At 40.8% G+C, this 27,779-nt stretch overlaps 1 protein-coding gene across 4 annotated transcripts in view; it reads left to right on the top strand.

Moving 5' to 3' along the window:
- The window catches only part of VCL (vinculin), a 215,827-nt gene extending 196,633 nt beyond the window's left edge, over positions 1–19,194 (top strand). For all 4 annotated transcript variants that reach the window (XM_033943553.1, XM_033943556.1, XM_033943554.1 and 1 more), the window contains 3 exons: positions 2,957–3,160; positions 14,705–14,809; positions 16,725–19,194. In XM_033943553.1, coding sequence (XP_033799444.1) covers positions 2,957–3,160; positions 14,705–14,809; positions 16,725–16,871 — 456 coding nt within the window. In that variant the 3' untranslated portion in view covers positions 16,872–19,194. The remainder of the gene's footprint in view (positions 1–2,956; positions 3,161–14,704; positions 14,810–16,724) is intronic.
- Positions 19,195–27,779: the final 8,585 nt, after the last annotated feature.

Here is a 27,779-nt window from a genome sequence, read left to right as displayed (position 1 = left end):
AAAAAATGAAGAAAAAAATTGGACTATCCGATTGAAAAAAAAAAAATAAAATCAGATATTGACTTTGACTCTCTAATAAATTGGTCAATAAAAGCTACAGCATTAGAGTTTGGAGTTTCAGAACATATGGTAAAGATTGCCCAAAAAATCAAGGAGAGCTGATTATTTATGCCTTGCCTGACCCGAAAGTTGGCAAACCATTGTCAAAAGAAGTAGTTGACAGAGTATGACAATTTTATGAAGGTGACAAATTCAGCAGAATGTGTCCCAACAAGAATGATCTGTGTATCGAAATTAGGGGCTCCTTTTACTAAGGTGCGCTAGCATTTTTAACGCGCGCTGCAGATTAGCGCGTGCTGCCCCCGCGCTATGCATAAAAACTAACGCCAGCTCAATGGTGGCATTAGCGTCTAGCATGCGCTAAAACCGCTCATGCAGCTTAGTAAACGGAGCCCTAGGTGTGCTATCTCTAGTACAACAATTGCACACCTCGTTATTAATTCATTCGACCCAGATCCTCAGCGACATCACTTTAGGAGCAAAAAATTCTCACTGCCCACTCTTGTAGGAGCTAGTGAGGGTAAAGTGAAGCAAATGCCAGGAAATACATTTGTTCATTGGGATTGACAGCAATGTGTAAACTATTCCTTTTATAATTTGAAAGGCATCCTTTTGAAACATCATTCTCCTTGTATTCCTAAGTAGCAGCGGTTGCTTCTTAATTGTATGGTAATGGGTTGTACTATTAGATGATATCTACTGGAGTTTGTAGCTGCAGTGCTCCATTTTCTAACATTTCTTAATTCTGTAAGCTGATCTCTGTAGCATGACAGAGTCTTCTGTTTAACTCTCAGAAACCCTTTAAATATTCTTTCATAGAGCTAGGATTTGCCAAAGGGGAGTAGGGTATGTTTGCTGGAGTGATTTTTATAAATAGTTTAGATATATGTTTTCTGTGGTCTCTTTAATCTGCAGACATTCTTCCTTGTTTTATTGTTCACTAACCACAAGATAGATATGCTGCATGGAATGAAATGTATGCCATGAGGCTGAATTTTGGCTCTTCTACTAACATCTGGTTGATAAACCCCCAAATCAAAGGGTGATCTTGTTTTGCTTCATCACAGCAGTTTGCATTGTTGTCCTGTACACAACACCGAGAGTTTGGATTGCCTTTGGATAAAATGCAGTTTGTGTCGGCTGATATTATTTACAACACAAGCATTGTGGATATATGTTCAAAAGAATCCTGGACTCTTTAAAAGGTTCTGATATAAGGCTGCTCTAACTAGAATTCATTAAAACATCTTTAACCAAGGCTTTTTTGAAAAATGTACCAGTAATAGCCAATTAAACCAAACTTAATAGCAAATATTTCTGAGTTTCTTGATGAATTGCAGCAAAATATGACCCCCACTCCATTTTAAATATCAATTTCATTTTTAAGGAATTTGATGAACAGCCTTATAAAGCAAAATGCAATGTACCGCTTGAGGAAATACTGTTTTGTTACATTGATCTCCAGCTTTTTTGACAATATAGATTATTGGTTTATGTCTAACTTTTTTTTTTTCTGTTTTCCGTCTTACAGGAAGAAAAATAATTTTGCCTTTTTAGACATTCATCAGGCCTTTATTTCCAAAATGTTGTGCTTGACTTCATAGCACCTAATATCTAAACAACATGTTAAAATCCTTTTCCTATAGTAATTATCAGAGTACTTCCTCTTATTGATGAGGAATCTGAAGATTTTCCTAAAGATCTCAGTGGTGATATCTTACTGTTATGATTGTACCAGTGGAGAGTTATATTTCTTGTTTCAAGGTTTAAGCATTTTAGCTTTATTCAGTGCCTATGAAGTTGAATTAAAGATCTGAGTTGCATACAGCAGCCATACTCAATCTTATAAGATTTTAATTAATGGTGCAGAATTTTTCTTTTGTTTAGGTTCTACCCAGAGTCTTCTGACTTGAGCTTTTAAGGGTATGCTCTAGAGGAGTGAGTTATCAGTTCTGACTGAACACTTGTGATGTAGATCCAAACAGATCAAGAGCTATGTTGTGAAAGGGTCTAGATCACACGGGAGCATCTATTTTCTGCCAGTAGCAGTAGAAGTTAGTGGGTTATACACGGTGCCAGAAAAGAGATTGAGGAAATTTTCTGATATTTGTTTTGATGCTATTGAACAAACTTGAAAAGCTAATTAAATTGGACCTAAAATTATTACTCAGCTATGAGGTTGCAGTTCTGTGTGACAAATTGAGCATGACTGTGTTAAATAGAACTAGTTGGACATAAATGAAGCCCAATTGATAATAAATGAAATATTCTTAACATTAAGTATGCTTTTGAAATTCCCTAGCAGTTTACTGCTGTCTCCAAAATTTTGACCCTCTGAATTTTCATTATTGCATAAAGAACTGAAAGATGCGTGAGCATCTTGTTGATAGTCTTAACTATCTTCACAATACAAAAGTTTTCTTTTTTAGAGAAAAAAAAATGATTTTGATAGCAAGGCTAAATATTATGATCGATATTCTTAATTTCCTCCTGTAATCAGATTAAACTAATGGGCAGGGTTATAGTCTTAATCAGAATATTAAATAAAGACATCCCTTTTCTGAGCATGGGCTATTAATCTCTTTCTCTCTCCCTGATTTTCTCTTAATAAGCCATGCTATGATGGCAATCCAGGAGCCATCCAAACTACAGTATGTTCTTGTGATTGATGGCAATTGTAGAGTAATAGGATTTTGTTCATCTTTAACCTTAATATATTTCTATACTGTGTTTCCAACCCATGTTATGTTTTCTGTTTTTATCTGAATAGTTATATACTTCCATGTCGTGTGCATTTGTAAGTTAAGCAGTTTCTTGTGTGAGTAATGCTGTATACTTGTTGGTCAAATGATGTCTGGACATTAATACTTACTGCTGGATGTGGAATTATCCTCAGGGTAATGACATTATTGCTGCCGCCAAGCGCATGGCCCTGTTGATGGCAGAAATGTCACGGCTGGTGAGAGGTGGGAGTGGAAATAAGCGTGCTCTAATCCAGTGTGCGAAGGACATTGCAAAAGCCTCTGATGAAGTGACACGACTGGCCAAGGAGGTGGCTAAACAGTGTACAGATAAACGCATCCGAACAAATCTCCTCCAGGTAAGTCACTGAAAACATGATGCATTGGGATAAAAATTCCTAGGTCAAACGGCACTGTTTTTAAGCTATATTCTAGCCCATGAAAAATTTGGCAAGCAAGCCATGGAAAAACTATTCCATGCTCCATTGGAAATAAGTAAAATGCAAGCATTATTAAAATGTAAACACTATTTCTTCTAGAAAAAGTGACCAGATGGAGAAATAATGAATGCAAACATAGAGAGCTGCTGAGGTGTATTTTTAATGCTGTTAAAAACTTTCGGTGTTGCAGTCAATATGAAAATTTATGGGAGATGAAAATAGACACAGTAATCAAATCCATAGCAAGAACATACTAACTTGCCACCTGGAACTCTGCTCCCTCTAAGCCAGTGGTCTCAAACTCAAACCCTTTGTAGGGCCACATTTTGGATTTGTAGGTACTTGGAGGACCACAGAAAAAAATAGTTAATGTCTTATTAAACAAATGACAATTTTGCACGAGGTAAAACTCTTTATAGTTTATAAATCTGCAAAGTAAACAACAGGTGTAGTAAGTAGTCCAAAACATCAGATCAACAGTTCAGGAGGCGGCTACGTGCCACCGGAGTCATAGTGTTCCAAAAAGGCTCCCAGGTACATTGGAAAGAACGTCCCAGTAATGAAGAAAAAGGAAAGATTTATAAACTATATACCCCCTCTTCTACGAAACCGCGCTAGTGATTTTTAGTGCAGAGAGAACACAGAGAGCCAAGCTTAATGGCCCACGCTGCTCCCGACACTCAGCTGATGCCGGCGCCTCTCTTCCTGCCCAGTGTGAGATCACGTACAGACCGCAGGCAGCATAATAGGACCTGGGGGGCCGCGAGTTTGAGACTGCTGCTCTAAGCTGAGCAGATGTCCTCCACCAAAGGTAGGTGGCGCTGTTTTACTATCAAATTTTCAATAGTAGGGACAGACAAGGTCTGTAGGACTCCAAAGTACCTGCTTATCCCCAACAATTGAAAATATTGAATCACCATCCCTACTGGTAGCAATGCAGTTGGAAGACTCCTGCTCAGCTTAGAGGAAACAGTAGCCTAGAGCATAGCAAGTGCTTGTGCCTAGTGTGGGATGCTTTCTCCAAAGAGAGGCAACAACAGTCAGTTTGAACATTCATTTAAATAAGCAGACAATTACTTTTTAGTTGGTTAAGTAAGCAGCTATATTGTGTGTTATGAAATGTGACTTGAAAGACTGGTGTAGTTTTTATTTTTTTATATAAAAGGTGATAACTAAAATATATAATGTCTGTTTTTATTTACAAAAATGGCTCATGGAGGAGTTATATTCATTCATTGCTCTTTATTTTCTCAAATGCAAAGTGCTTAGAGTGTGTACACTTCGTGAATATGCAGACAGGCTAAGGTAGTTCATCTCTTACCACATTTTCCTCTGTTTTGGTAATTTTCCTGTGTGCATGAATTACAATGTTCGTTGGTACTAGTTATCTGGAAAACAAATTATAGTAAGCAAGAACCAGACTATGACATTTTCTTGACATTTCGTATTTGGGGTAGGGGGGAGTTGCAAGGGATTGGAGGGGAGAAGGTTTGTGGCACAGGATTGGAGAATCATTAGATTTACGTAGATAGTTTATTCCAGAGGGCTAGACACCAGGGCCCTACTAGGAAGGGCAATTTAGGTGAAAAGATGGAGGAGAATCTAACTGGAGAAGGTGCAGAAGTGGAGGGTTCAAATAGCGGGGATGTGTATCATGACCCACTGGTTGCTTTGTACCTCTTGCAAACTAATCTCAGGAAGCATTATAACATAGACAGAGACTGCTAATGCACCACTGAAAAGTCTATTAGAACGTGTGTCTGGTATCACATACCCAGTTAAATGCTATAATATATTGCAGACTTTGAGGAGACAGAAGGCTGATAGAGCATGTATCTAGAGGCCAAGCTTACAGATACTGAACACCAAAAACTTAAGAGGGATTTGTTAATTGAAGTCTTACATGCTTCTTCTGGGGAATGGAATGCCAGGCTGGTCATATTATTGGGGAAAATGCTGAAGATGTGATTGCAGATGGTAAGGGTTGTTAAATTATTACAAAATTGAAAGTTCAGGAGGCAGACTTTGGTTTTTGGGTGCATTCTGCTTTCCTAATGTGCATGATATACATTTTCTAAGAATACTGCAGGTGCATTATTTCCAGTATTTGGGATTGCTACAGGTTTGGGAGGAGATTTTAAGATGGTATTACTCCAACCTCATAGGCACCGACAAACCAGACACAAAAATCTTTTCAACCTAGTAAGAAATCTTACCGACACCAAACAATGTCTAGCCACCCAGGGAAACCTAACACCTACAGCCTCTCAATTAGCAGATCACTTCAAAAATAAAATCATCACAATCAGAACAACATTCAATAACTCACAAAACAACATAGATGAGATTCTAATAAAACCTACAACAGATGAAGCCATATCAGCAGACAGGTCCTGGACCAACTTCCCTACAACCTAGTGGTCTGAACTGGACAGGCTCTACAAAAAATATTGCAAATCCTCATGTGATCTGAACAACTGCCCACCATACCTACTAGCAACAGCTTCCACCAATTTCAAAGCTAGTTACACGCTGTGGCTGCAAACCACACTCAGGGAAGGCCAGTTCCCACTAGACCTTGGTGAAATCATAATTACCCCTATACTGAAAGACCCCAAAGGCCTAATAAATAACCCATCAAATTACAGACCAATCGCTTCTATCCCAACATACGTCAAAATAATAGAAGGGCTAGTAGCACAACAACTTTCCATGTACCTAGAAGCCCACAACATCCTACATCCATCCCAATCCGGATTCAGAACCAACCACAGTACAGAAACTCTTCTGGTATCTTTACTAGACATAGCTCGAAGACACCTCAGCCAAGGAAACAGACTGCTAATCATCCAATTTGATCTCTCAGCTGCTTTCGATCTAGTGGACCACTCCATACTTCTCCAGATACTAGACGCAATAGGAATCTCAGGTAAAGTTCACAACTGGTTCCAAGGCTTCCTTAAAACAAGAACATATAGAGTCAAGTCAAAAGACACTCTATCTGAACCATGGTCCAACCCATGCGGAGTGCCACAAGGTTCTCCCCTCTCTCCCACACTTTTCAACCTATTCATAGCTTCCCTAGGCACCACCCTGGACGCCCTAAACATTACTTCTTTCAGCTATGCGGATGACATAACCATCATCCTTCCATTCGACATCCATAACCCAAACTCCACAGGATGCCTGAAAACACATTGGAAACAGTAGAAAAATGGATGACAAATCATAAGCTGAAGCTGAACCCAGACAAAACTAAACTCCTACTACTAGAGAAGGACAAAAAACCATCCCTAACAGAACTGGAAGTAAACTCAATCAAGTACCCAATACAGAGCTCCCTCAAAATCCTAGGTATACATTTAGACAGATGCTGCACAATGCAAACACAAATCCATAAAATCACCCAAAAAGCATTCCTCACAATGCGAAATCTAAGAAAAATTAGAAAATTCTTTAATAAAGACCAATTCAGGATCATTGTCCAATCCCTTGTGCTAAGTATCGTAGACTACTGCAACAGCCTCTACTTACCTTGCCCTACCAACACAATAAAAAAACTACAGACCATCCAGAACACAGCCCTCAGACTCATATACTCACTCAACAAACACGACCACATTACCAATGCATACTTAGAATCTCACTGACTACCAATAAAAGCACGAACACAATTCAAACTCTACTGTCTCCTTTTCAAAGTAACCCACGGCACGGCACCCAGCTACCTAAACAACCGTTTTCACTACTACCTCTCACCCAGAAGAAGGACAACACAGAACCTTTTCACCTACCCACCTCTTAACGGTACTCGTCGTAAGAAACTTTACGACAACCTTCTGGGGACACAGGCAGCTAAAATTGACTCTGACATCTCAAAACTACTGACCAAAACAACAGACATAAAAGAGTTCCGTAAAGAAATAAAAACACTACTGTTCAAAAAATATCTCCCATCACTCTAACCACCATCCAATGAGTTCCCAATCAACGCCTTTGGAAACACCCACCTATAGTATCTCTTTGTCTGTGATCTAAAATTACTGTAACTCTTTTACACCCCACCTGACTTAACTTGTTTCAGTTGATATGTATTATCTTCTGTGATATGTATTATCTACGGTGATATATATTATCTTCTGTGATATGTATTATCTTCTGTGATATGTATTATCTTCCGTGAAATTGAAGTATCATAATTCTTTACGGTTCCTGTAACTTACTCTTATCCTGTAATGTAATTCTACTGGAAATGCCCAGATATCTTCTATATTGTAATCCGCCTAGAACCGCAAGGCACAGGCGGAATAGAAATCCCTAATGTAATGTAATGGACCTTCAAAATGGATTACTCCCTCAGAGGTCAAAGTGAAAAATTGAAGGATGGGACAGACCTCCCAGATCTGTGTCAGAGATTGGACTTTATAGACCCTTAGAGAGGCATTTTCAATAGGACGTCTAAGTCTGACGTTTTGGGAAAGACATCCAGAAATCGAGTAGAAAAAATGTCCATTTTTGAAATTCAAGATATCTGGGGGGGGGTTTGTTTGTTTTTTTTAAATGGCCTATCCAGACATTTTGCTCCTTAGTGCGTCTAATTTTGGGGGGCCATTTTCAAATACGAAGATGTCCAAATGAAAAATGTATAAAAACAAGTCATTGAAAGATGTCCAATCAGCCAACTTTCTTATCAAACTTATCTTACCATACAGACAGCTGAGCAGAGCACAATAGAGCAGAAGGGCTCTCTAGGGGATACTGCAGTGAATGTCACATTAAAAAGTCCCAGGTACATATCTCACTATAACTTGCTTATATTGTATGGTAAGTTCGCCTAAACCCACCCAAAATTTACTATACCCGCCTGTATATCACAACAATAGCCCTTATGCTTTATGTAGGTACAATAGGTTTTGGAGGGCTCACCATACAATATAAACAGGTTATAGTGGACATGTGTACCTGGGACTTTTGAATGTGACATTCACTGCAGTACCCTTTAGAGTGCCCCTCTGATCTGCTGAGCTGTGTCTATGTGGCCATCTGAAGATGTATTATAGGCTGGAATATACTGTTTCTTTTATATCTTTGGGTGGTGGGAGGGGGTCAATGACCATTGGGGAGTGCCTTAATTCCTCCAGTGGTCATCTGGTCAGTTTGGAGGAGGTCTAGGCGTCGTAGCCAAAAACACTCTAAATATAAACATACTGGACAAAACCTCCACATGGACTTACTTGCCTGCCAATTATCGAGCTCCACACTAAAGGGCTCCATGACCTGCCTCCTATGCTACATAACCCAAGGGAAATGGAATACAGCAAAGCCGGAATTCAAAGAATTTATCTTCAGAAACTCCCTCACATCAGCATATAATCTAATCTAATCCTTAGGTTTGTATACCGCATCATCTCCACATTCGTAGAGCTCGACGCGGTTTACAGTAGGAGAAATAGGAAGGAACTACAACAGAGGGTTAGAGGTAGAAGTGTGAAGAAAATTTAGAGGACTTGGGATGCCAAGATATAAGGGTTTCTTTGATTCCTAAGTTGGAGGGAGACTTACATTTTTTGAGAAAAGCCAGGTTTTCAGATGTTTACGGAAAACTTGGAGAGAGCTCAAGTTCCGAAGAGGGGAGGTAAGGTTGTTCCAGAGCTCAGTGATTTTGAAGTGAAGGGAGATCCCTAGCTTTCCTGTGTGGGAAATGCCTTTTAGCGAGGGGAAGGATAGTTTTAATTTGTGGGAGGATCTGATGGTATTAGGGTTTGAGGAATTCCAAGAAAGAGGGATAAAGGGAGGGAGGATACCATATAGGATTTTGAAAGTTAAACAGGCGCATTTATAGTGGACCCTGGCGATTATCAGAAGCCAGTGGAGCTTGGCCAGGAGCGGGGAGACATGGTCAAATTTACTTTTAGCGAAGATGAGCTTGGCCGCGGCATTCTGAATCCGTTGGAGTCTGTGGAGGTTTTTCTTAGTTAGGCTTAAGTAGATAGAGTTGCAATAGTCCAATCTGGAGAGGATGATGGATTGGACAAGGAGGGTAAAATGTTTTTGATGGAAGCAGGATCTAACTTTCCTCAGCATGTGAAGGCTGAAAAAGCATTTTTTTACCAAGGATTGGAGGTGGTCATTGAAGGACAATGTGGAATCAATGATGATGCCCAAGACCTTGCCCAAGAACTCAAGCTGCAGAGAGGAGCCAGAGAGTAGTGGGATGGAGGTGGGTAGGTGATCTAGTTTTGGACCGAGCCAAAGAAGTCTTGTTTTGGACTCATTCAATTTCATTTGCACAGTGTGGGCCCAGGATTGTAGGTTCATTATACAAGAGGATATGTTCTTAGACAGGTCGGTGAGGTTCGAATCGGTCTCGAGGAGGACGAGGATGTTGTCTGCATAAGTGTAAATTATTTCAAGGGGGGATAGGTGGAGGAGTTTTAGGGAGGACATATAGATGTTGAAAAGGATAGGGGATAGTGGAGAGCCTTGCGGAACTCCACAATTCGGTTTCCAGGGGGAGGATGAGGTGCCATTCATGTTAAAAATGTAAGAACGAGAGCGGAGGAATTTAGAGAACCAACCTAGGACTGTGGAGTTGATACCTATCTCAGAGAGTTGGTAAACAAGAATATCATGGTGAACAACGTCGAAAGCAGCGGAAAGGTCAAATTGTAGGAGGACGGCGAACTTGTTTCGAGAGTGAAGTTGTTGAACCCTTGAAATCAGGGAAGACAGTAGGGATTCGGTGCTGAAGTTAGGACGAAAGCCATATTGATAGGGTAAAAGAATAGAGAATCTCTCTAAGTATGATGAGAGTTGGGAAGAAATGATGGACTCTAGCATCTTGGTTAGGAGAGGGATATTTGCAATTGGGCGATAGCTGGATGGTATGGAAGGGTCAAGGTCATATTTTTTCAGTAGTGGTGTCAAGGCGATATGACCCATTTCTGGGGAGAAATGGCCCAACTGAAGGGCGGAGTTTATGAGAATGGTGATAGAAAAAATAGCCTGAGCGGGAATGTTCTCGTATAGGTAGGAGATCAAAACCTTCACCTCGGAGACACATTTTCCAAACAAACAGAAAGAAATCCTTCTATCTTTCCTTAAAGCCCTATCCTTCAAGATTCTAGACCCCCAGACCACACATGAGAGAGGCCACCAACTTGACATAGCAGCCTTCATATCCAAGCAACCCACCCCACCAGAAATTCATACCATGAATGGAGCCTGGTTCCAATCCCTCTGGTCAGATCATTACATATACACCTTCAAAATAAACTGGCCATGGGACAAACCCAAACAAAATAACCAAAGTTTAACCTACAAAGCATGTCAAAAGATCAAACTAACCCCCAAATTCTGGAACAAAGCAGACGCCATATTCCAAGATGATAACCCCAAAGACTTCATTACCCACTGGCACACACTAAGTATGACCCTCCTTGAAGATATGATCCAACTACAAACAAAAGCCAAAATCTGCAGACGCTCAGACAAATGGGTCGACAACGAACTACTCCAACTCAAACGGCAATGCAGATGGCTAGAAAAAGAATGGAAAAATAACCAAGAATGCACAAAAACAGCCTGAAGAACACTAAACAAACAATACAAAAAAATTTTTAAACAAAAAAGAAAGACATGCTACACCAGCGGTCTCAAACTCAAACCCTTTGCAGGGCCACATTTTGGATTTGTAGGTACTTGGAGGGCCTCAGAAAAAATAGTTAATGTATTATTAAAGAAATGACAAACCAGAGGACATAATTTGAGGTTGAGGGGTGGTAGATTCAGGGGCATTGTTAAGAAATTCTACTTTACGGAGAGGGTAGTGGATGCCTGGAATGCGCTCCCGAGAGAGGTGGTGGAGAGTAAAACTGTGACTGAGTTCAAAGAAGTGTGGGATGAACACAGAAGATTTAGAATCAGAAAATAATATTAAATATTGAACTAGGCCAGTACTGGGCAGACTTGCACGGTCTGTGTCTGTGTATGGCCATTTGGTGGAGGATGGGCTGGGGAGGGCTTCAATGGCTGGGAGGGTGTAGATGGGCTGGAGTAAGTCTTAACAGAGATTTCGGCAGTTGGAACCCAAGCACAGTACCGGGTAAAGCTTTGGATTCTTGCCCAGAAATAGCTAAGAAGAAAAAAAAATAAATAAATTTAAATTGAATCAGGTTGGGCAGACTGGATGGACCATTCAGGTCTTTATCTGCCGTCATCTACTATGTTACTATGTTACTATATTAAAACTCTTTATAGCAGGGATCTCAAAGTCTCTCCTTGAGGACCGCAATCCAGTCGGGTTTTCAGGATTTCCCCAATCAATATGCATTCAAAGCAGTGCATGCACATAGATCTCATGCATATTGATTGGGGAAATCCTGAAAACCCGACTGGATTGTGGCCCTCAAGGAGGGACTTTGAGACCCCTGCTTTATAGTTTATAAATCTTTCCTTTTGGCCAAGTCTTAATAATAATATTGTCATTTATAGCTAAAGAAACATATGATCAAGAAACTGTTTTATTTTACTTTTCTGATTATGATAAACATACCGAGGGCCTCAAAATAGTACCTGGTGGGCCACATGTGGCCCCCGGGCCACCAGTTTGAGACCACTGTACTACACTAACCAGATAGGCACAGAAATCCAAGACGTCAAGAAACTTTTCAAATTACTAAGGGAACTCATAGACACTAAACCCTAATTGGCCACAAAAGACTCTGCCCCTCAACAGCCCCCCAACTGGCTGAATTCTTTAAAAACAAAATCTCAACAGCCAGAAATACCTTCACCGGGACCCCAAACCACCTTGATGAGATCGCACTACCCCTCACAGAAAAAGAGTTCTGTGCAGCAGAAGAGCTACTTAGAGGACTTGATAGCCACTTTGCTACAAGTAAAGAAGCGTTCTATGTCGATAGCTTACACCGGGGTATGGCACGTATTTGAGTCCTGGTGTGTTCATCAGGATATCGCTCCATTCCAATCATCTCTCCCTCAGATACTTTCTTTCTTGAAGGATGCTGTGCCAAGGGTTTGGCATACAATTCTCTGCGGGTTCATGTAGCAGCGATTGCATACTATAGAGGCCGAGTTTCACATGCTTCTTTGGCCTCACAACCAGATGTAGTATGATTCTTATGGGGAGTCAATCAACTTAAGCCTCCTCTTTGCAAACCCTGTCCAGACTGGAGTCTTAATCTGGTTCTCCAGTGTCTACAGAAGGCCCCATTCGAACCCTTAAATGACACTCAAAGATCTCACTCTTAAGACAGAGTGACATCAGCTCGCAGGGTTTCGGAGTTGCAAGTGCTACTGGGTTGAGATCTATTTCTCCACTTCTTGGAGGCGGGGTATCAGTTCAGACAGTTCCTTCCTTTTGAACCAAGGTAGTCTCAACATTTCATGTCAATAGGTCCCTTTTCTGCCTTCTTTCAGAGAAGAGGATTATGGGCAATAATTCTGGTTGCCACAGCTTCTTGATATTTGTAGAGTACTAATGCACTATCTTGAAGCTACCAATTACTTTCTTTTCTCTGGATGCAATAAGGGAGTTATTGCTTCCAAAGCTTCAGTGGCATGCTGGATTTTGGGGACTATTGTTTCAGCAGGTAAGCAGTTACTGCAGCATTTAATGCTCATTCTATCAGAACGGTGATGACTTCTTGGGCGGAATCCAAATGCTTTTCTTTCTGGAGGAAATCTGCAGGGCAACAACTTGCTTCTCATTACACACATTTTCCAAACACTATAGATTGGATGGTGGTGCATTCAGATACTTGCTTTGGCATGTCAGTTATTGCGGGTTGGTGGACTCCCTACTTAAGGAAGGAAAAATTATGTCTTACCTGATAATAATCTTTCCTTTGGATGCAGCAGATGAATCCAGAGTTCCACCTATCTGTAATTCAGCATTTGATTTTCTCGGGAATGGTTACATGGTATTCCTCATTGTCAGAGTTGGTAGTTGGTTGTTTCTTTCATTAGTTTTATGTTCAAGTTTACCTGTCTGGGAAAGGAGTTTTTACAGGATTATTGAATTCCTTATGCTTTGGCAAGAGCAATACTGTGTTGACCAGGAGCCTTTCCGTCCATTAAGAAAGAGTTCAACTGAGTACTCTCTGTCTTCACCTGCTTGTACATGGGCACAATCCACTAGTCCAGTGATTCCCAACCCTGTCCTGGAGGAACACCAGGCCAATCGGGTTTTCAGGCTAGCCCTAATGAATATGCATGAGAGAGATTTGCATATGATGGAAGTGATAGGCATGCAAATTTGCTTCATGCATATTCATTAGGGCTAGCCTGAAAACCCAATTGGCCTGGTGTTCCTCCAGGACAGGGTTGGGAACCACTGCACTAGTCTCTGGATTCATTTGCTGCATCAAAACTTAAGGAAAGAAAATTATCAGGTAAGAAATATTTTTTCCTTAATTGATTCCTGAAAGTCACTTAGTGCTAGATTCACTAAAGTCAGCGATTGTTGCTAAACCTGTGGCATCCCTCCTGCCATATCTTTTTGGGGTTGGGGAGGTGGTGGCCTGGGGGTGCTGGCACAGGGGGGGCATGGCACTGCGTGGGGGGGTACAAATCCTAACAGCAGTGACAGGAGGCTGCTTTCCCTGTCATTGCTGTTAGTGTTGTGCACGTGTTTCAATCGCTCACTGAGTGATTGAATCAGTCACATTTGCATGCAAATCATTTGCAAGCAAACTTGATAGTGAATCAATCGCTGTTGGAGAATCGGCCAACAGCAACTGAGTCGCTATCTTTAGTGAATTTAGCCCTTAATTGGCCTTATCTAGCCCATGCCAGTTCACTTGTTATTGTTTGAGGATTTAACACCTCTAGCTGGATTTTGCAAAAAGATTGTTCACAAAATGACTCTGCTGACCCACAAATATGCACTTGTTAATTGAAAAAAGAGGTGGTTCCAAACCTGATACAGAGGCACTTGCAGATGTTCCAAATGGTAATGATGGACAAAAAGACAGCAGAACAAGATAGCTACCCATAATTGGGCGGCTTTTCAGGAAGTATGGGAGCTGTTTGTGAGCTCACTACTTCATAAAGCAATAAGCATAATGTAGAATGTTGTAGAATATATGACAGTCCCCTTTCTGCTCTAGTTCCTGATTAATGGAGTGATGTGTGACAAATACACATATCACCTGAAAGGCTGGAATTAAACAGCAGTTTAAAAAAAAAAAGAAAGAGAGAGAGGCCTCCATTTAAAGAAGAAATAAAAATAGCATGTATAAAATATAGCTTACCTCGTATATCCCAATTAACCCCTATCCATAATGTTAACAGACCAATTAAAAAAACCTTTTCAAGCATAACTTTTACTTGCAAGAAAAGATTGCAAATGAAGTGGATTCAGAAATGTACGTATTTATTGTTTTAAATGGTCTCAAATATTGTATTGCAATCAATTAATTTTTTTCTCATTTTTTTTAGGTTTGTGAGCGAATCCCAACCATAAGCACACAGCTGAAAATTCTGTCCACTGTCAAAGCTACCATGTTGGGTAGGACTAACATCAGTGAGGAAGAGTCAGAGCAGGTAACCCCCCTTTTAATTTTCTGTAAATATACATCAAAAACTGTAGCTTGGACCTTGATATGTATTCAGATAGCTGAACTTGAATAAATTGAACATACCATAAGGCTTAGCATGGAAAATTGGCAGAGAACCCTAACTGACTCACAGCTTCTTTATTCTTTACATTTATTAAAATATATTAAATATATCACCAGTACTAGCATCTCTGCTTGTTCAAGGTGGTTCACATAATTTACACTAATAAAATTAAATATATGTATGTATTGAACAAAGCCTTAGCTGTTTAACATATAAAATCATATACCGGTAATTACTATGTATGCATACATTGAGCACATAAAAATTCAAAAAATGCTGAACATTTAAAATATAAGCTATACCCTTTTATATAACCCTGCCTGCTGATTTAAAACAGCTCTCCAAAGCCTTACCTAAAATCCTATGAAAAAAGCCACATTTTCAGTAGCTGCCCAAATCATTTGAAATCATTACCTAACCAGATTTTCCTAGGTAAACTATTCCACCAAATTGGTGCTATCACAAAGAACATTCTGCTCCTAAATCTCACTCTACTTTCACATGTGGTCAGACTAGATCTCAAGTTGTCCTGGCACCTCAGTCTGCCACTCAAATAAGTACCATCTGGGCCAACGGCTCTAGCACCAATGCACATAGAACAGGTGAGAGTGCACAGCCTTGTTGTGTTTCCCGTCCAACTTAAAGCTATCTGTATAGGTCCCATTTATCTTTATACACATGTGTTTTGGGGTGGGGTTCTCCTATAGGACCAAAAGCAATAGAGGCTCCTAACCCTTTACAAACTCAAGTCACTTAACCACACTCGCAGGATAGCACACATAAAAGAAGATAAATATACTCATTCAACAGCGTACTCAAGAAGTGAGGCCAAAAACACCACTCCTGAGAGGGAATGCCCCCAGCTACCTAACAGAGTTGGCCACTCTACCCCAGGGTGCTTCCAACAGATATTCCACCAGAAATCTTTTCCACTTAAAATTCCCAGCATGCAACAATATGAAGTCTACCAATCAAATTATCTTATCCATCCCATATCAATTAGCAAAATGCTGGAACCAACTGCCATTTGCACTACAATCTTGTGAGTACTGTCTCTGGTTCAGAAAACTTTTAAAAACATTTCTGTACCAAGACAGGAGTCAACCTGGAAGTAACTGAACTGGTAATTGTAAAAGCCTATTTCTGAACTGTTCAGTGCAACTTCTGGGACATAACGATGAGCCAAAGATGACCTAACTGTAACTATGACCTAACTGTATTAATAACTGTACTAGCAACTCTATTGAATGTTCATGTCAAACTAAACTGTCCATTGTAACTTCCTGGGTAATTGACCCAACCTCTTGTAATATAATCTGATCTTGAACTGAATAGCTAAAGGTGGAATAGAAAACCTGATTAACATAACATGCTGCGTACACCCTGTAGCGCTTTAGAAATGCATAGTAGTAGTCATGCTTGTCATATTTCCTGCTCATGAATTATTGCAATTACTACCAGTCAACATGTCATCAGGTTAGGTTGCTTCTGATTTTAATTTTTGTAAATTTTATAGTTAGTTTGGCAAACTACCTAAATAGCATCCTTAAGATTTTCCCCCTCTTCTACAAAGCTGCGCGGTAATGGCCCCGAAGCCCATAGAGATTTAAAGGGCTTCGGGGCTGTTGCTGCGTGGCTTTGTAGAAGAGGGAGGTTTGTTTTTAATTGCCTGAAATTTTTGAGATCTGTTAAATTCCTAGGCATAGAAGAGTAATTTTGTAAATTCCTCTTACATTTCTTGAAAGAACATTTTAATGTTTTTTTTGATTTAAAATCTTTGCTAGATCATTTGTGTATTGGAATTAAAAATAATAATTGCTTTTCTGTTTTTGTGTAGGCGACAGAAATGTTGGTTCATAATGCACAGAATTTGATGCAATCAGTAAAGGAGACTGTGAGAGAAGCAGAGGCTGCTTCCATTAAAATTCGAACAGATGCTGGATTTACTCTCCGTTGGGTTAGGAAAACTCCTTGGTACCAGTAAAAGGAAGAGTATTACTCCAAGTATACGCAATATGCCTTGTAAGCAGAAGAGAATTTAAATGAGAATCCTGAAGTTAGATGAGTTTAGGAGTTAGCCTATTAAAAACTATATATGCCCCATTCTTGGGGCATTAGTTATTATATATGAAAAGTATATACATTTAAATAAAATCAGAAAGCCTTTGGTATTTAAAAATCTAAGCAACTGCTTCCAAATGTTTGGGGAAAAAAAAATGTATATTCTCTTTTGCTTCTGAAGACTTTTTTGTAAAATCTATATACAAAAACACTTTTCATAATGCACTGCATACTCCAGTTGTAGGTCTAGGCTGAAGCACATGGCCTTCACGTTAGCTAGGATGAGAATGTAAGTTTTTTGCCTTCGTACTGCTTATTTGTGAGAAAAACCATCACTGTAAAAGTCCAGCTCCCAGTTGCCTTCAGTTTAATTGCAAGCCTCATTTTTGAAGTTCTTTACTAACAGTATTTTAAAACTGCAAGTAGTAATGCTCATCTTTGCCCAGTGCAACACTTCACTGCCATCGCTTTGTTAAATGATTTGCTATTAGAGTATGTACTAAACTTCTGAAAACAGATATAGCTCACAGTGGTCCAAATGGCATGTATCTAAAATGAACCTGTCCCATCTAGTGTGTGCAGATCATCCAGGTCTCCCGCTTGGTAGGAGTCCATCTCCTGTATAAGAGTAGGAAGTTCCCATCCAGTTCTCGGGAGTCTGTCCTGCTGTTGCCAAGCTGCACTTTCTCTCTGCACAAGCCTACCATAAGGGTTCAGACATTGAACTATCATGTTCTGTTGCTGGTCTCATGATGCATAAAATCACCAGTTCAGAGCACCAGCAAACAAGGTTTGAACCTGCTGATCCCTTCCCCTCTTGAAGTAGCTAGAAACTGGAGGCCAGCTAGAAGGCAGAGTGGCAATGGAGCAGGAGCATGCTTGAAAAATTCTCACTTGAAAATTTGTTTCCACCTTGGTAGCTCTATGTGAGCTAGTTTTGTGATTCATACTACCGTAATAGGGCCGCTTAAAGAAATTCTAGGAAAATTCAGAGGAGCAGAGATAAACATAAAAAAAAAAGAATTTGCACTTATAATGTGTGCATTTTAAAATGATGCACAGCACATTAAAATATGTTTTTTTTCAATGCAGCAACTAAGGGCCTCTTCTATCAAACTGCGCTGAGTAGCCTACGCTGCTCCCGACACTCATAGGAACTCTATGAGAGTCGGGAGCAGCACGGGCCAGTCAGCGCGGCTTACCGTGCTACAAACTTCTAGCGCAGTTTGATAGAGGCTCTAAGTGAAATGATGACTCTGTTCCAAAATGACCGTAAACATGCATCTTTTTATAAGCTAGCAGTGTAGGTGAAATCACATAGCAGAGTAATTTAATGAAGGCAAGATTGTAGCTCATTTCATCCTTGTCACAAACAGACTGGGTTTTCACATTTTCCCAAGGTACTACAAATTGATTTTATTTATACTGTATTGGCTGAATGCAGCTTTTTTTAACTGTTAAAGAGCCTTTAAATATGTTTATTGGCCCCATCAGTTTAGGTCTGGAAATATAAATGCAGTAACATTGAATATGTGTAGAAATACAGTCCTGGGCAAAGATTTAATTGCAATATTTCTGCATTTCATTTCAAGAGAATGGACTCTGATTGTTAACATGAGAAAATCATATTCCTTTTACTGATACTATATAAATAATGCCTTTAGTACATGCAATTTGAAGCCAAAGATCATGTGGTTTTTCTTTAAATTAAGGATTGTTTGGGGAAATGTTTTATGAATCACATAATTTACCTTTGATATTTCTTCAGGATTGTTTGCTTTTCCCAGTTCTTGCTCAACCGAAAAGATTACTTCTAATGCTATGCAATCAGCAGCACAGGGAGGTGTAGTTTGGGTTAATCATACATTCTTTGGATCTGACGGACTAAAAAGTGTCACATGCAACATCATACAAACTGCATATAGTTTTGTTTTTGGCAGGAAAATAGTTGCTGCCTAAATAAGAGTTCTTCTTTCAGTTTGTACACAGATGCTACCAATATGTGTGATGCTGCTTCTGTTTTTGAAACATTTTTTTAAAAAAATCACTTTAAAATAAGGAATTCAGAGAGTGAAGGTATGGGTGGGGGGAGACAAAGAAATTTCAGCTTATATAAGAGAGATATACAGTGGTACCTTGGATTACGAGCATAATCCGTTCCAGGAGCATGCTCGTAATCCAAAATGCTCGTTTATCAAAGCGAGTTTCCCCATAGGAAATAATGGAAACTCGCTTTGATGCGTTCCCCCCCCCCCCCGAGAAACAGCATTGCTCCCCTCGAAGGCCCCCCCTGCGATAGGGCACCCCCTCCCTGCGATCCGGCACCCCCCCTGCCTCGAACCGGCACCCCCCCGCCACGATCTGACCGTGAACGTGAACTCGCAGGCCTTGAGCATGCTCAGATGCTCAAGGCCCAGCAGACGAGGAGGCCGATTTTCAAGAGTGCCCAGATGAGGGTAAGAAGCGGCGGGGGGGAGGGTGCCCAATCGTGTCGGGGGGGGGTCGGATCATGGTGGGGGGTGCCCAATCGTGGCGGGGGGTCGGATCGTGGCAGGGGGGGTGCCGGTTCGAGGCAGGGGGTGTGCCGGATCGCAGGGGGGGTGCCTGATTGCGGGGGGGGAGGGTGCTCATAAATCGAGCCATGCTCGGTTTCCGAGGCACCGATTTTGCAAATGTTTTGCTCGTCTTGCAAAACACTCGCAAACCGGTGCACTCGTAAACCGAGGTACCACTGTAACTGTGGGTAAGGTTCTGCTTGATATATGGTACAATAAGTTTTCTTATCGGGGAAGTTTTTTTTCTTCACACTTAGGGGTCCTTTTACTGAGGCATGCTAGTCATTTTTTTAGCGCACACTAAACGCTAACGCGCCATAGACTATAATGGACACATTAGCGTTTAGCACGCGCTAAAATGGCTAGCGCCTTAGTAAAAGGACCCCAATTTATAAACATGAAGTAATAAAATCAAAACCTGGTTAAAGTTTTTTTTACCACTACACATTATTAACTTTGTACCTCTAAATATTTGCTATGTGCTAATGTCTTCATCCTTCCTCTTTCTTTTGTTAAAAGAATTTAAAAAAATGTCTTTGTGTAAATACAACTTTGCGAATATTTACACATTTTCAAGGCAATCCACTTACCTTTAGAACTGCTCAGGTGAACAAGATACTACATTATATATTCATATTTACCTCCCAACATGTTTCAAGAACCTTCTCGTAAGGCATCAACTGTGAAGATGGATGTGAGAACACACAGGAGCCAATGCTGTGGGAGATAAGCACCCCCAGTACTGAGCAAACTCCTTCATTGTGCCCGTGGAGGGGTAAATTTGTATTGTGCTTGGCACACACAATCATTTCAAAAATTTGGCACCTGTGTGTGAAAAGGCAAATTGGATTTAAGCCATTTTCTAACCAGAATATATATTTAAACTTGTACAAGCAGAGAGAATTAGGAAATGTACCTGTTAATCTTGGGCTGATGCAAAAGCTTGTGCTTTTTTTCACTTCTTACTTTAGGGGACCCTTTTACTAAAGCTTAGTTCATACTACCCTCTTCCCCCCCCCCCCTTTTACAAAACCAACAAGAGGTTTTTAGTGCTAGCCCAGTGGTCTCAAACTCGTGGCCAGGGGGGGCCACATGCAGCCCGCCAAGTACTATTTTGAGGCCCTCGGTATGTTTATCATAATCACAAAAGTAAAATGAAAGTTCCTTGATCATATGTCTCTTTAGCTACAAGTTACAATATTATTATTAAGACTTAGACAAAAGGAAAGATTTATAAACTATAAAGAGTCTTACCTCATGCAAAATTGTAATTTCTTTAATAAGACATTAACTAATTTTTCTGCGGCCCTTCAAGTACCTACAAATCCAAAATGTGGCCCTGCAAAGGGTTTGAGTTTGAGACCACTGTGCTAGCCGATGTGCTGAATGCTCTGCGCTGCTCCGACAGTCATAGAGTTTCTATGAGCATCGGAGCAGCACAGAGAATTCATCGGGCCAGCCGGCATTAAAAAACTTTTGTGCACTTTTGTAAAAAAGGGGGGGGGGGGTGTTAAAATGCTGCATGTCCTATTTTATCATTGACCACGTGACAGTGCATGCAAATGCCCATTAGCACATGTTAAACTTTAGTAAAAGGGCCACTTTTATTTTAGTACAAAGGCTGTTGTATGAAGTTCTTCACGTTGCTACACAAAATCCCCTCCTTCCCTTAGTCTACAATGTCATTAGGCGTGTTTAATGATTCTGGCATCTGGAATAGCCGATGTGTTCCTTTACAGTCAATGGATGTAACCAGTGTATGTTTATATGTGTTAAAATTTGATACCACTTTGTGCCCAGAATTGAACTAAGAAGCTATGCTATTGAGATGAAAATCACAAACCTCAAAGAACTGATTTGCCGTCAGTTCATCAAAGTTTACTAAAATGGTATAATAAAGGGTATAGATCAGCTGTCACCTTTTTATACTAACCTCCTCTTTAGGTTGACTGTAACGTATCCATTTTTTAAAATATTTGTTTCCATGCCAATAAAATATGTGCCTTGTATACCAGAGCACTTTGGTACAGATATTTCCCTTTGTGTGAATGACTTCTACAAGTAACTAGTTTGTATGCTTTGGATTAAACTACTTTTCCTTTTTTTGTACAGTTAATGTTTTGTTTTGAGATATGTTCTGAGATGTTTTGGTAACTATTCACTATTACAAAATATGATTTATTGATTTAATTAACTAGTTAATTAAATATCATCAAATTAGACATTGGTAGGAAACACTTTTCTATAACTAAGATGTCAGGTTAAATCTTTTATAAGTTACTTTAATGGGAAAGACACACTTACTTCCCTCCTCAGAATCTCCTACTTTAGTTTACCAGTACAGTAACTAAAACAATGAAAAAGCTATACAAATACACCACTGAAGATAATCCATTTCTAATCTTTGCCAGGGGTTCTGACAATACTCCACAGCCTGCCATCAGCTGATCATAGCAGAGGAATCCCCAATCAGTTGAACCCTGATTCCTCTGTCCCTCCCTTTCCTGATTCCTCTGATCCCCTCCCAGTACCCCTCCTATTGGAGGATCCTTAGGTACCTGCTGCTAGGCCTCTTCAAAGTAATAGGAATGACTTCACAACAACCCAACTGCTGCATATAAAGTAAATTTATTAGTAGTAAACAAGTCAGCTTTCATATAGTAAAGTAACAGCAGATTGAGCTAACGGATTACATAGAGAATAGCCGGCATATCTGATATGTGGAATCCGTTCTGAAATATGAATCAAGTGGGCTACTTTTATACTCTATTTAGTGGCCCAAAATATAAGATATTTCCTGGTTACAAATCACATAACCACTTTCTATTGGATTATCACGTTTGTCATATTTGTTGATTGGACAGTACACATATTGGTCATAGAGTCATATTGAAGCATTATGTCACCTAGTGCCACACATGGCTTTTCTATAACTGTTCATTGTCTATTGTTTGTTTTAATGCTGTGTGTCTGTTGTAATCCGCTTAGAACTTTGGCTAGTACAGAATAGAAATGTGTAAAATAAAGTGTTAAAACACAAAATATAGCTAACTGGAAGAATGAAAGGATTGAGAGTGGCATGATACAAACAGTCAAGATTTGTAAAGTATGGGAAAATGAAGCTTACCTTTCAAAGGAAGTTCAGCATCAAAGTGTCATGAAATAAAGTTACAGAGAGAAAGATACAAAGAAAACAGAGAAAATACTCCTCTGCTGAGAGAACAGAAGTGCCTGGAATAGACTGGTAGTAGTAGTAATAACTGAAATTATATCAGAATTGAAACATACTTGGGACAAAGAGCACTGGTAAGAATGGGGAGAGCAGGTAGTTGAACAGTAATTTTTGATTTCTCTGTGTTTTCATGGGGTTTATTTAGGAAATCTGGGTTCTATTTTCAGATAGTTATGGGTGATATCCATCTAGTGTGCAGCTTAGATGTTGAGATAAACCTTACACTTGCCTCTGTAATAAAAATATCATTTTAATCTCCCATCAGCTGAAAAAGATCTGTTCACTTCTTCCTAACGATGACTTTGTACAAATGTGCTGTAATAAAATTATACCTACACTGTCGTAATAACTTTTGTTTTGGGTTTACTACTAAAATATACTAGATGTCTACAGCTCACACAACATGCAATGGCCAGGCTCTTGACACAGGCAAAGTATAGGGAGTACATTTTGCAAGTATAGATGTAGTCATTGGTTGCCTACCTTCCACTAAGATCTAATGCTTTGATTTTGGGCCTCTCCCAGAATGCCAACCTATCTGAAGGGTAGATAGGTTAAGTATTCTCCTGTTGGTGATCAAGAGATGTAAATGAAGCATAACTGTTCCTTTGCATTGTGATTCTGGATACGTAGAACAAGTTCTCACAGGCTGCACTTCTATCAAATTACTTCTTGCCTTTCACAAGATCATTAAAAACTTGTTTTGGGGGCAAGTTAGAGAGAGAGTGAGTGTGTGTGTGTGTGAGAGAGTGGGTGTGTGAGAGAGTGGGTGTGTGAGAGTGTGTGTGTGAGAGTGTGTGTGTGTGAGAGTGTATGTGTGTGTTATACTATACCATACCAAAATCAAAATGCCAAAACTTTATTACTGAGCTCCGGCTCTCGAGGACTGGAATTGCCTACCCTTAAACCTAATGGAACAAAATATCTATCTATCTGTATATACATACTAGTGTTTAAACCTGTTACATTAAAGGGTGCTAGAATATATGTCTGTCTGTCTTTCTTTGTCTCCCTGCACCTGTCTCTTTCTTCCTGTCTCCCTCCCGCTGTCTGTCTCTCTCCCTGCCCCCCTTTGTCTGTCTGTGTTTCTATCTCTCTCCCTGCCCGTCTCTTTCTTCCTTTCTTTCTGTCTCTCTCCCTCCTGCTGTCTGTCTTTCTTTCTGTCTCTCTGGCCCCCTTTGTCTTTATTTCTGTCTGTCTCTCTCTCTGGCCCCCTGTCTTTCTGATTTTCTTTGTCTGCCTTTCTCCCAGGCCCCCTGTCTGTCTGTCTTTCTGTCTCTCTGCCCAATGTCTTTCTGTCTCTCTCCGTGGCCCCCTTCTGTCTCCCCCACAAAAAGCAAACCAAGATTACTTCCTGCCTCCAGCACACCCCTCTCCCCAAAGCAAAGCAAGTTCGCTCCCTGGCCCCCTTTGCCTCTCCCCCTCACTTCCCTGTGCAGCAGCAGCATTTCCCTCACCCCACTTCCCTGTGCAGCAGCAGCATTCTCTCTCCCTCCATTTCCCTGTGAAGCAGCATTTCCCTCCCGCCCCCCCCACTTCCCTGTGCAGCAGCATTCCCTCCCCCTCCACTTCTCTGTGCAGCAGCATTTCTGTTTGTTTCTGACAGGCTCCCTTACAGTCCCTTGCCAAAGTTATTTTTGAGTTTAAAGCTACTGCGGCGGCTCCTCTCACGATCTGCGCCTGCATCGGAAGCCTTCTCTCTGACATGATGTCAGAGAGGCTTCCGACGCAGGTGCGGCTCGTGAGAGGAGCCACCGCAGTGGCTTTGAACTTAAAAATAACTTCGGCAAGAGTCTGTAAGGGAGACAGCCAGACCACAGGCCAGTACCTGGGGGGCCGTGAGTTTGAGACCGCTGTGTTAGATGGAGTGAGGGCAGGAAGGAGGAGTCGCCTCTGTGGTCACCGCCTCTGTATGCGCAGAAGAAACCACCGCTGACTCCTATTGCTCATGCGAAGCCATGGAGCTACGGATCATGCAGGTAGGAGTGTGCATGCACGCTTAGGGTTTTATTAGTGATATATAAAATTGGATGTGTGTGTGTGTGTGTGTCTGTCTGTATGTTCCAGCATAACTCTGAAATGCATGGACAGATTTCAACTTGGTATACATATGACTTATTATCTGGGAACAAATACTGTGGGGGTGGGAAGGGGATGACAAGTAAAAATTATTGAAAATGACAGATATTAGTGTCTAACCTATAGTTTTGAGCTTGCTGAGATGAATACTGACACTCCTGATCCCGTTTAACCTTTTCCTATCGTAATAAATTTTACGTAATGCTGGTTCCAATCGTAATTATCGCTACTGCCCGATACATTTTCTGCATCAAAGTCTGAATCATTATCCAACTCAGACCCCAAACTACTTGGTAATAAATAGATGGGACAAATGATAGGTAAAAGGTGTATTGTATGTCCCATGCCATGGGACATACGATGGCAATGACATTTTTGGAATGTCCCGTCATCTGGGACACACGATAGGAAAAGGTTAAGTCCAAGTTCAGTCCCATAGAGAGGGGGACATTCTTGTGGGAAGGGGTGACATGAAATTGACATGTAAAAATAACAGAAATTAGTGTATAATCCAAAGTTTTCGGGCTCGCTGAGATTAATACTGACACTCCCAATGTGGTTTAAGTCCAAGTTCAGCCCCATACAGAGGGCCATTCTTGCTGCTAAAAATGAAGATGTCCATGAAATAATCAAATACTTCCTGTTTTGCCTGGCGTAATTAATGAATACAAATCTATTGATACCGGAAGATTGGGATAAATAAATATCCGGGCAACGCCGGATAATCAGCTAGTTGTTATATAAAGGAACAACATTTATGCTGGCTTTTATCTAACCATGGTAGAGGGTTTTACCTCAGGCCAACGAGGTATATGCTCTTATGCTCATTCAATTCCTATGAGTGTTTGAACATTTATTTCACTGGCCCATGGTAAAACCCTCTACCACAGTTTGATAAAAGTAGCCCTTGTCTCATGATTAACAGGTAACTTTAAATCCTAAAATTTGTTGAAAAAATTCAGTTCTTTAAATTAACAAAAGGCACATGAGACTTGGTTTTCAGATGTTTATATTGATTGTTACTTAGCTATTATTCTCAAGCTATCCAAATCTCACTCCACCAACCTCACCTTAATTTAACTACTTGTACCCAGAAGTTTCCTCTAGTTGCTCTTGTATTTTCAGTTGCATTGGAATCTAGAATGTTTATTTGCTACTAGCTAGGAATTTTTACTGTCTTATATAGGTCCTTGCTCCTCCCCCCACTTGCAAATTGATGACCTTACAGGCAAGTAAGCTAACCCAATTTTCACATCTGAGGTGACTGACCCAGTTTTCCATGTGGCCATTGGGAACAGACCATTCAATCATATCCGAAAATCAGTGAAATGAACTGGCTTATAGCTTAGTCCATTTGTTTTAGGTAAACATCGGCAAGGAGAGTTAGTAGTTCAAGTTTCAAGTTTATTAATTGGCTTGTTGAATCGCTTAATCGGATTTCTAAGCGATGTACAGCAAAATATACATTTTAAGGAAACCAAAACATAACATACACTTAATAAATTATAATATAAACAAAAGGTATGAGGGGGTGAAATACATATTTATAGTAAAGAGAGAACATACAAGGGAAATACAAAAGGAAGTAGGAAGACAAGTAAAAGCAAAATAATTCAGAAGGCAGAAGGGGAGAAAGAAGGAAGACAGCAAAGAGCCAGAGAGGAGCTGAGAGAGGAGGCTGAGAGGAGCAGGAAGCTAGAGGCAGTGGCGAGAGTAAGCTCTGCCCACCCCCACCACGTCGGCAGTCATTGCCCGAACTCCCCCTTAAAAGGGGTGAAGCCAAAGGCACACATGGTGCAGAGCATCGGCAAGTAGAGTTAGTAGGAGCAGGCAGAAGGGGAGAAAGAAGGAAGACAGCAAAGAGCCAGAGAGGAGGCTGAGAGGAGCAAGAAGCTAGGGGCAGCGGCGAGAGTAAGCTCCGCCCTCTCCCACTGCGTCGGCAGAGTCATCGCCCAAACTCACCCTTGAAAGGGGTGGAGCCAACAGCACGCAGCCATTCGGTGCACGGCGAAGGTGAGCGGCAAAGGCGCTCGCCTTAGCGAGAGCGCTTTTGCGAAGGGCTGAGTCATTACATCTAAGGACACCAGAGAAGGACAGCAAGGTAAGGACGCCAACAAATAACAGCTAAATAACCACACAAGTATATAAAAGCAAAAACACAGTAAACGCAGAGGGAACACACATATGAAACAACAGCAAGACGCACGCAAACTGCTGACTTAAAGTTAGGAACACTATCCAACACAGAACACCACAACACTAGTCAATACTAGTCAAACGTGGCACATTAGGATTGTATACAGGGAAAAACATAGAACAAGGGAATAGGAAAGTAGCAAGCAGCAGGCACAGAAGAGAACACACACACACATATACAAGCAAAAAGGTACCAGTGCAATAGTAGAGAGTACTCCAAAAAGGCGGACAACAATGGAAGCAGAGGGAATCCAGAAGATGAGCTTTCCAGTGTACTACACGGACTGCCATATGAACGACTACCTCCCCTCGGGGAGGCAGTCGTATGTATGCGGTCGGTGTCAGGAGCTGAAAAGCTTGAAGAAGGAAGTTAGTCAACTGAAGTACAGGATTCATGAACTGGAGGAACTTTACATCACAGAAGACCCAATCAGGACAGCTGAAGACCCTATGAGAGAGAGGCACATCAAGGAACAAGTAAGGGAGCTCGAGGAGTTCATTGAGGCCTACAGGAGGGTGGAAGAACACGAACAGCATAGGGAAGACGAAGATACACCCACATGAATGGAAAACAAGAGCAATCTGACTCCAAGGAAGAAGTAGCCCATAGAGGAATCCCGCAGGAAGGGGAGGCAAGGTCTTTCCGATGCCTAGAAGCGGAAGCAGCAAAGCACACTGAAGACACAGACCTGCAACTGGAGCGAAAATTGAAAAAAGGAAAGTCTGCAATCCTAGTGGGAGACTCAATCCTAAGGCAAGTAGATAACCA

The sequence above is a fragment of the Geotrypetes seraphini genome, chromosome 4, assembly GCF_902459505.1.
Source record: "Geotrypetes seraphini chromosome 4, aGeoSer1.1, whole genome shotgun sequence".
In the NCBI taxonomy this organism is placed as follows: Eukaryota; Metazoa; Chordata; class Amphibia; order Gymnophiona; family Dermophiidae; genus Geotrypetes; species Geotrypetes seraphini.
The sequence above is the reverse complement of the archived record's forward strand: the minus strand, read 5'-3'. Positions and strand labels throughout refer to the sequence as shown.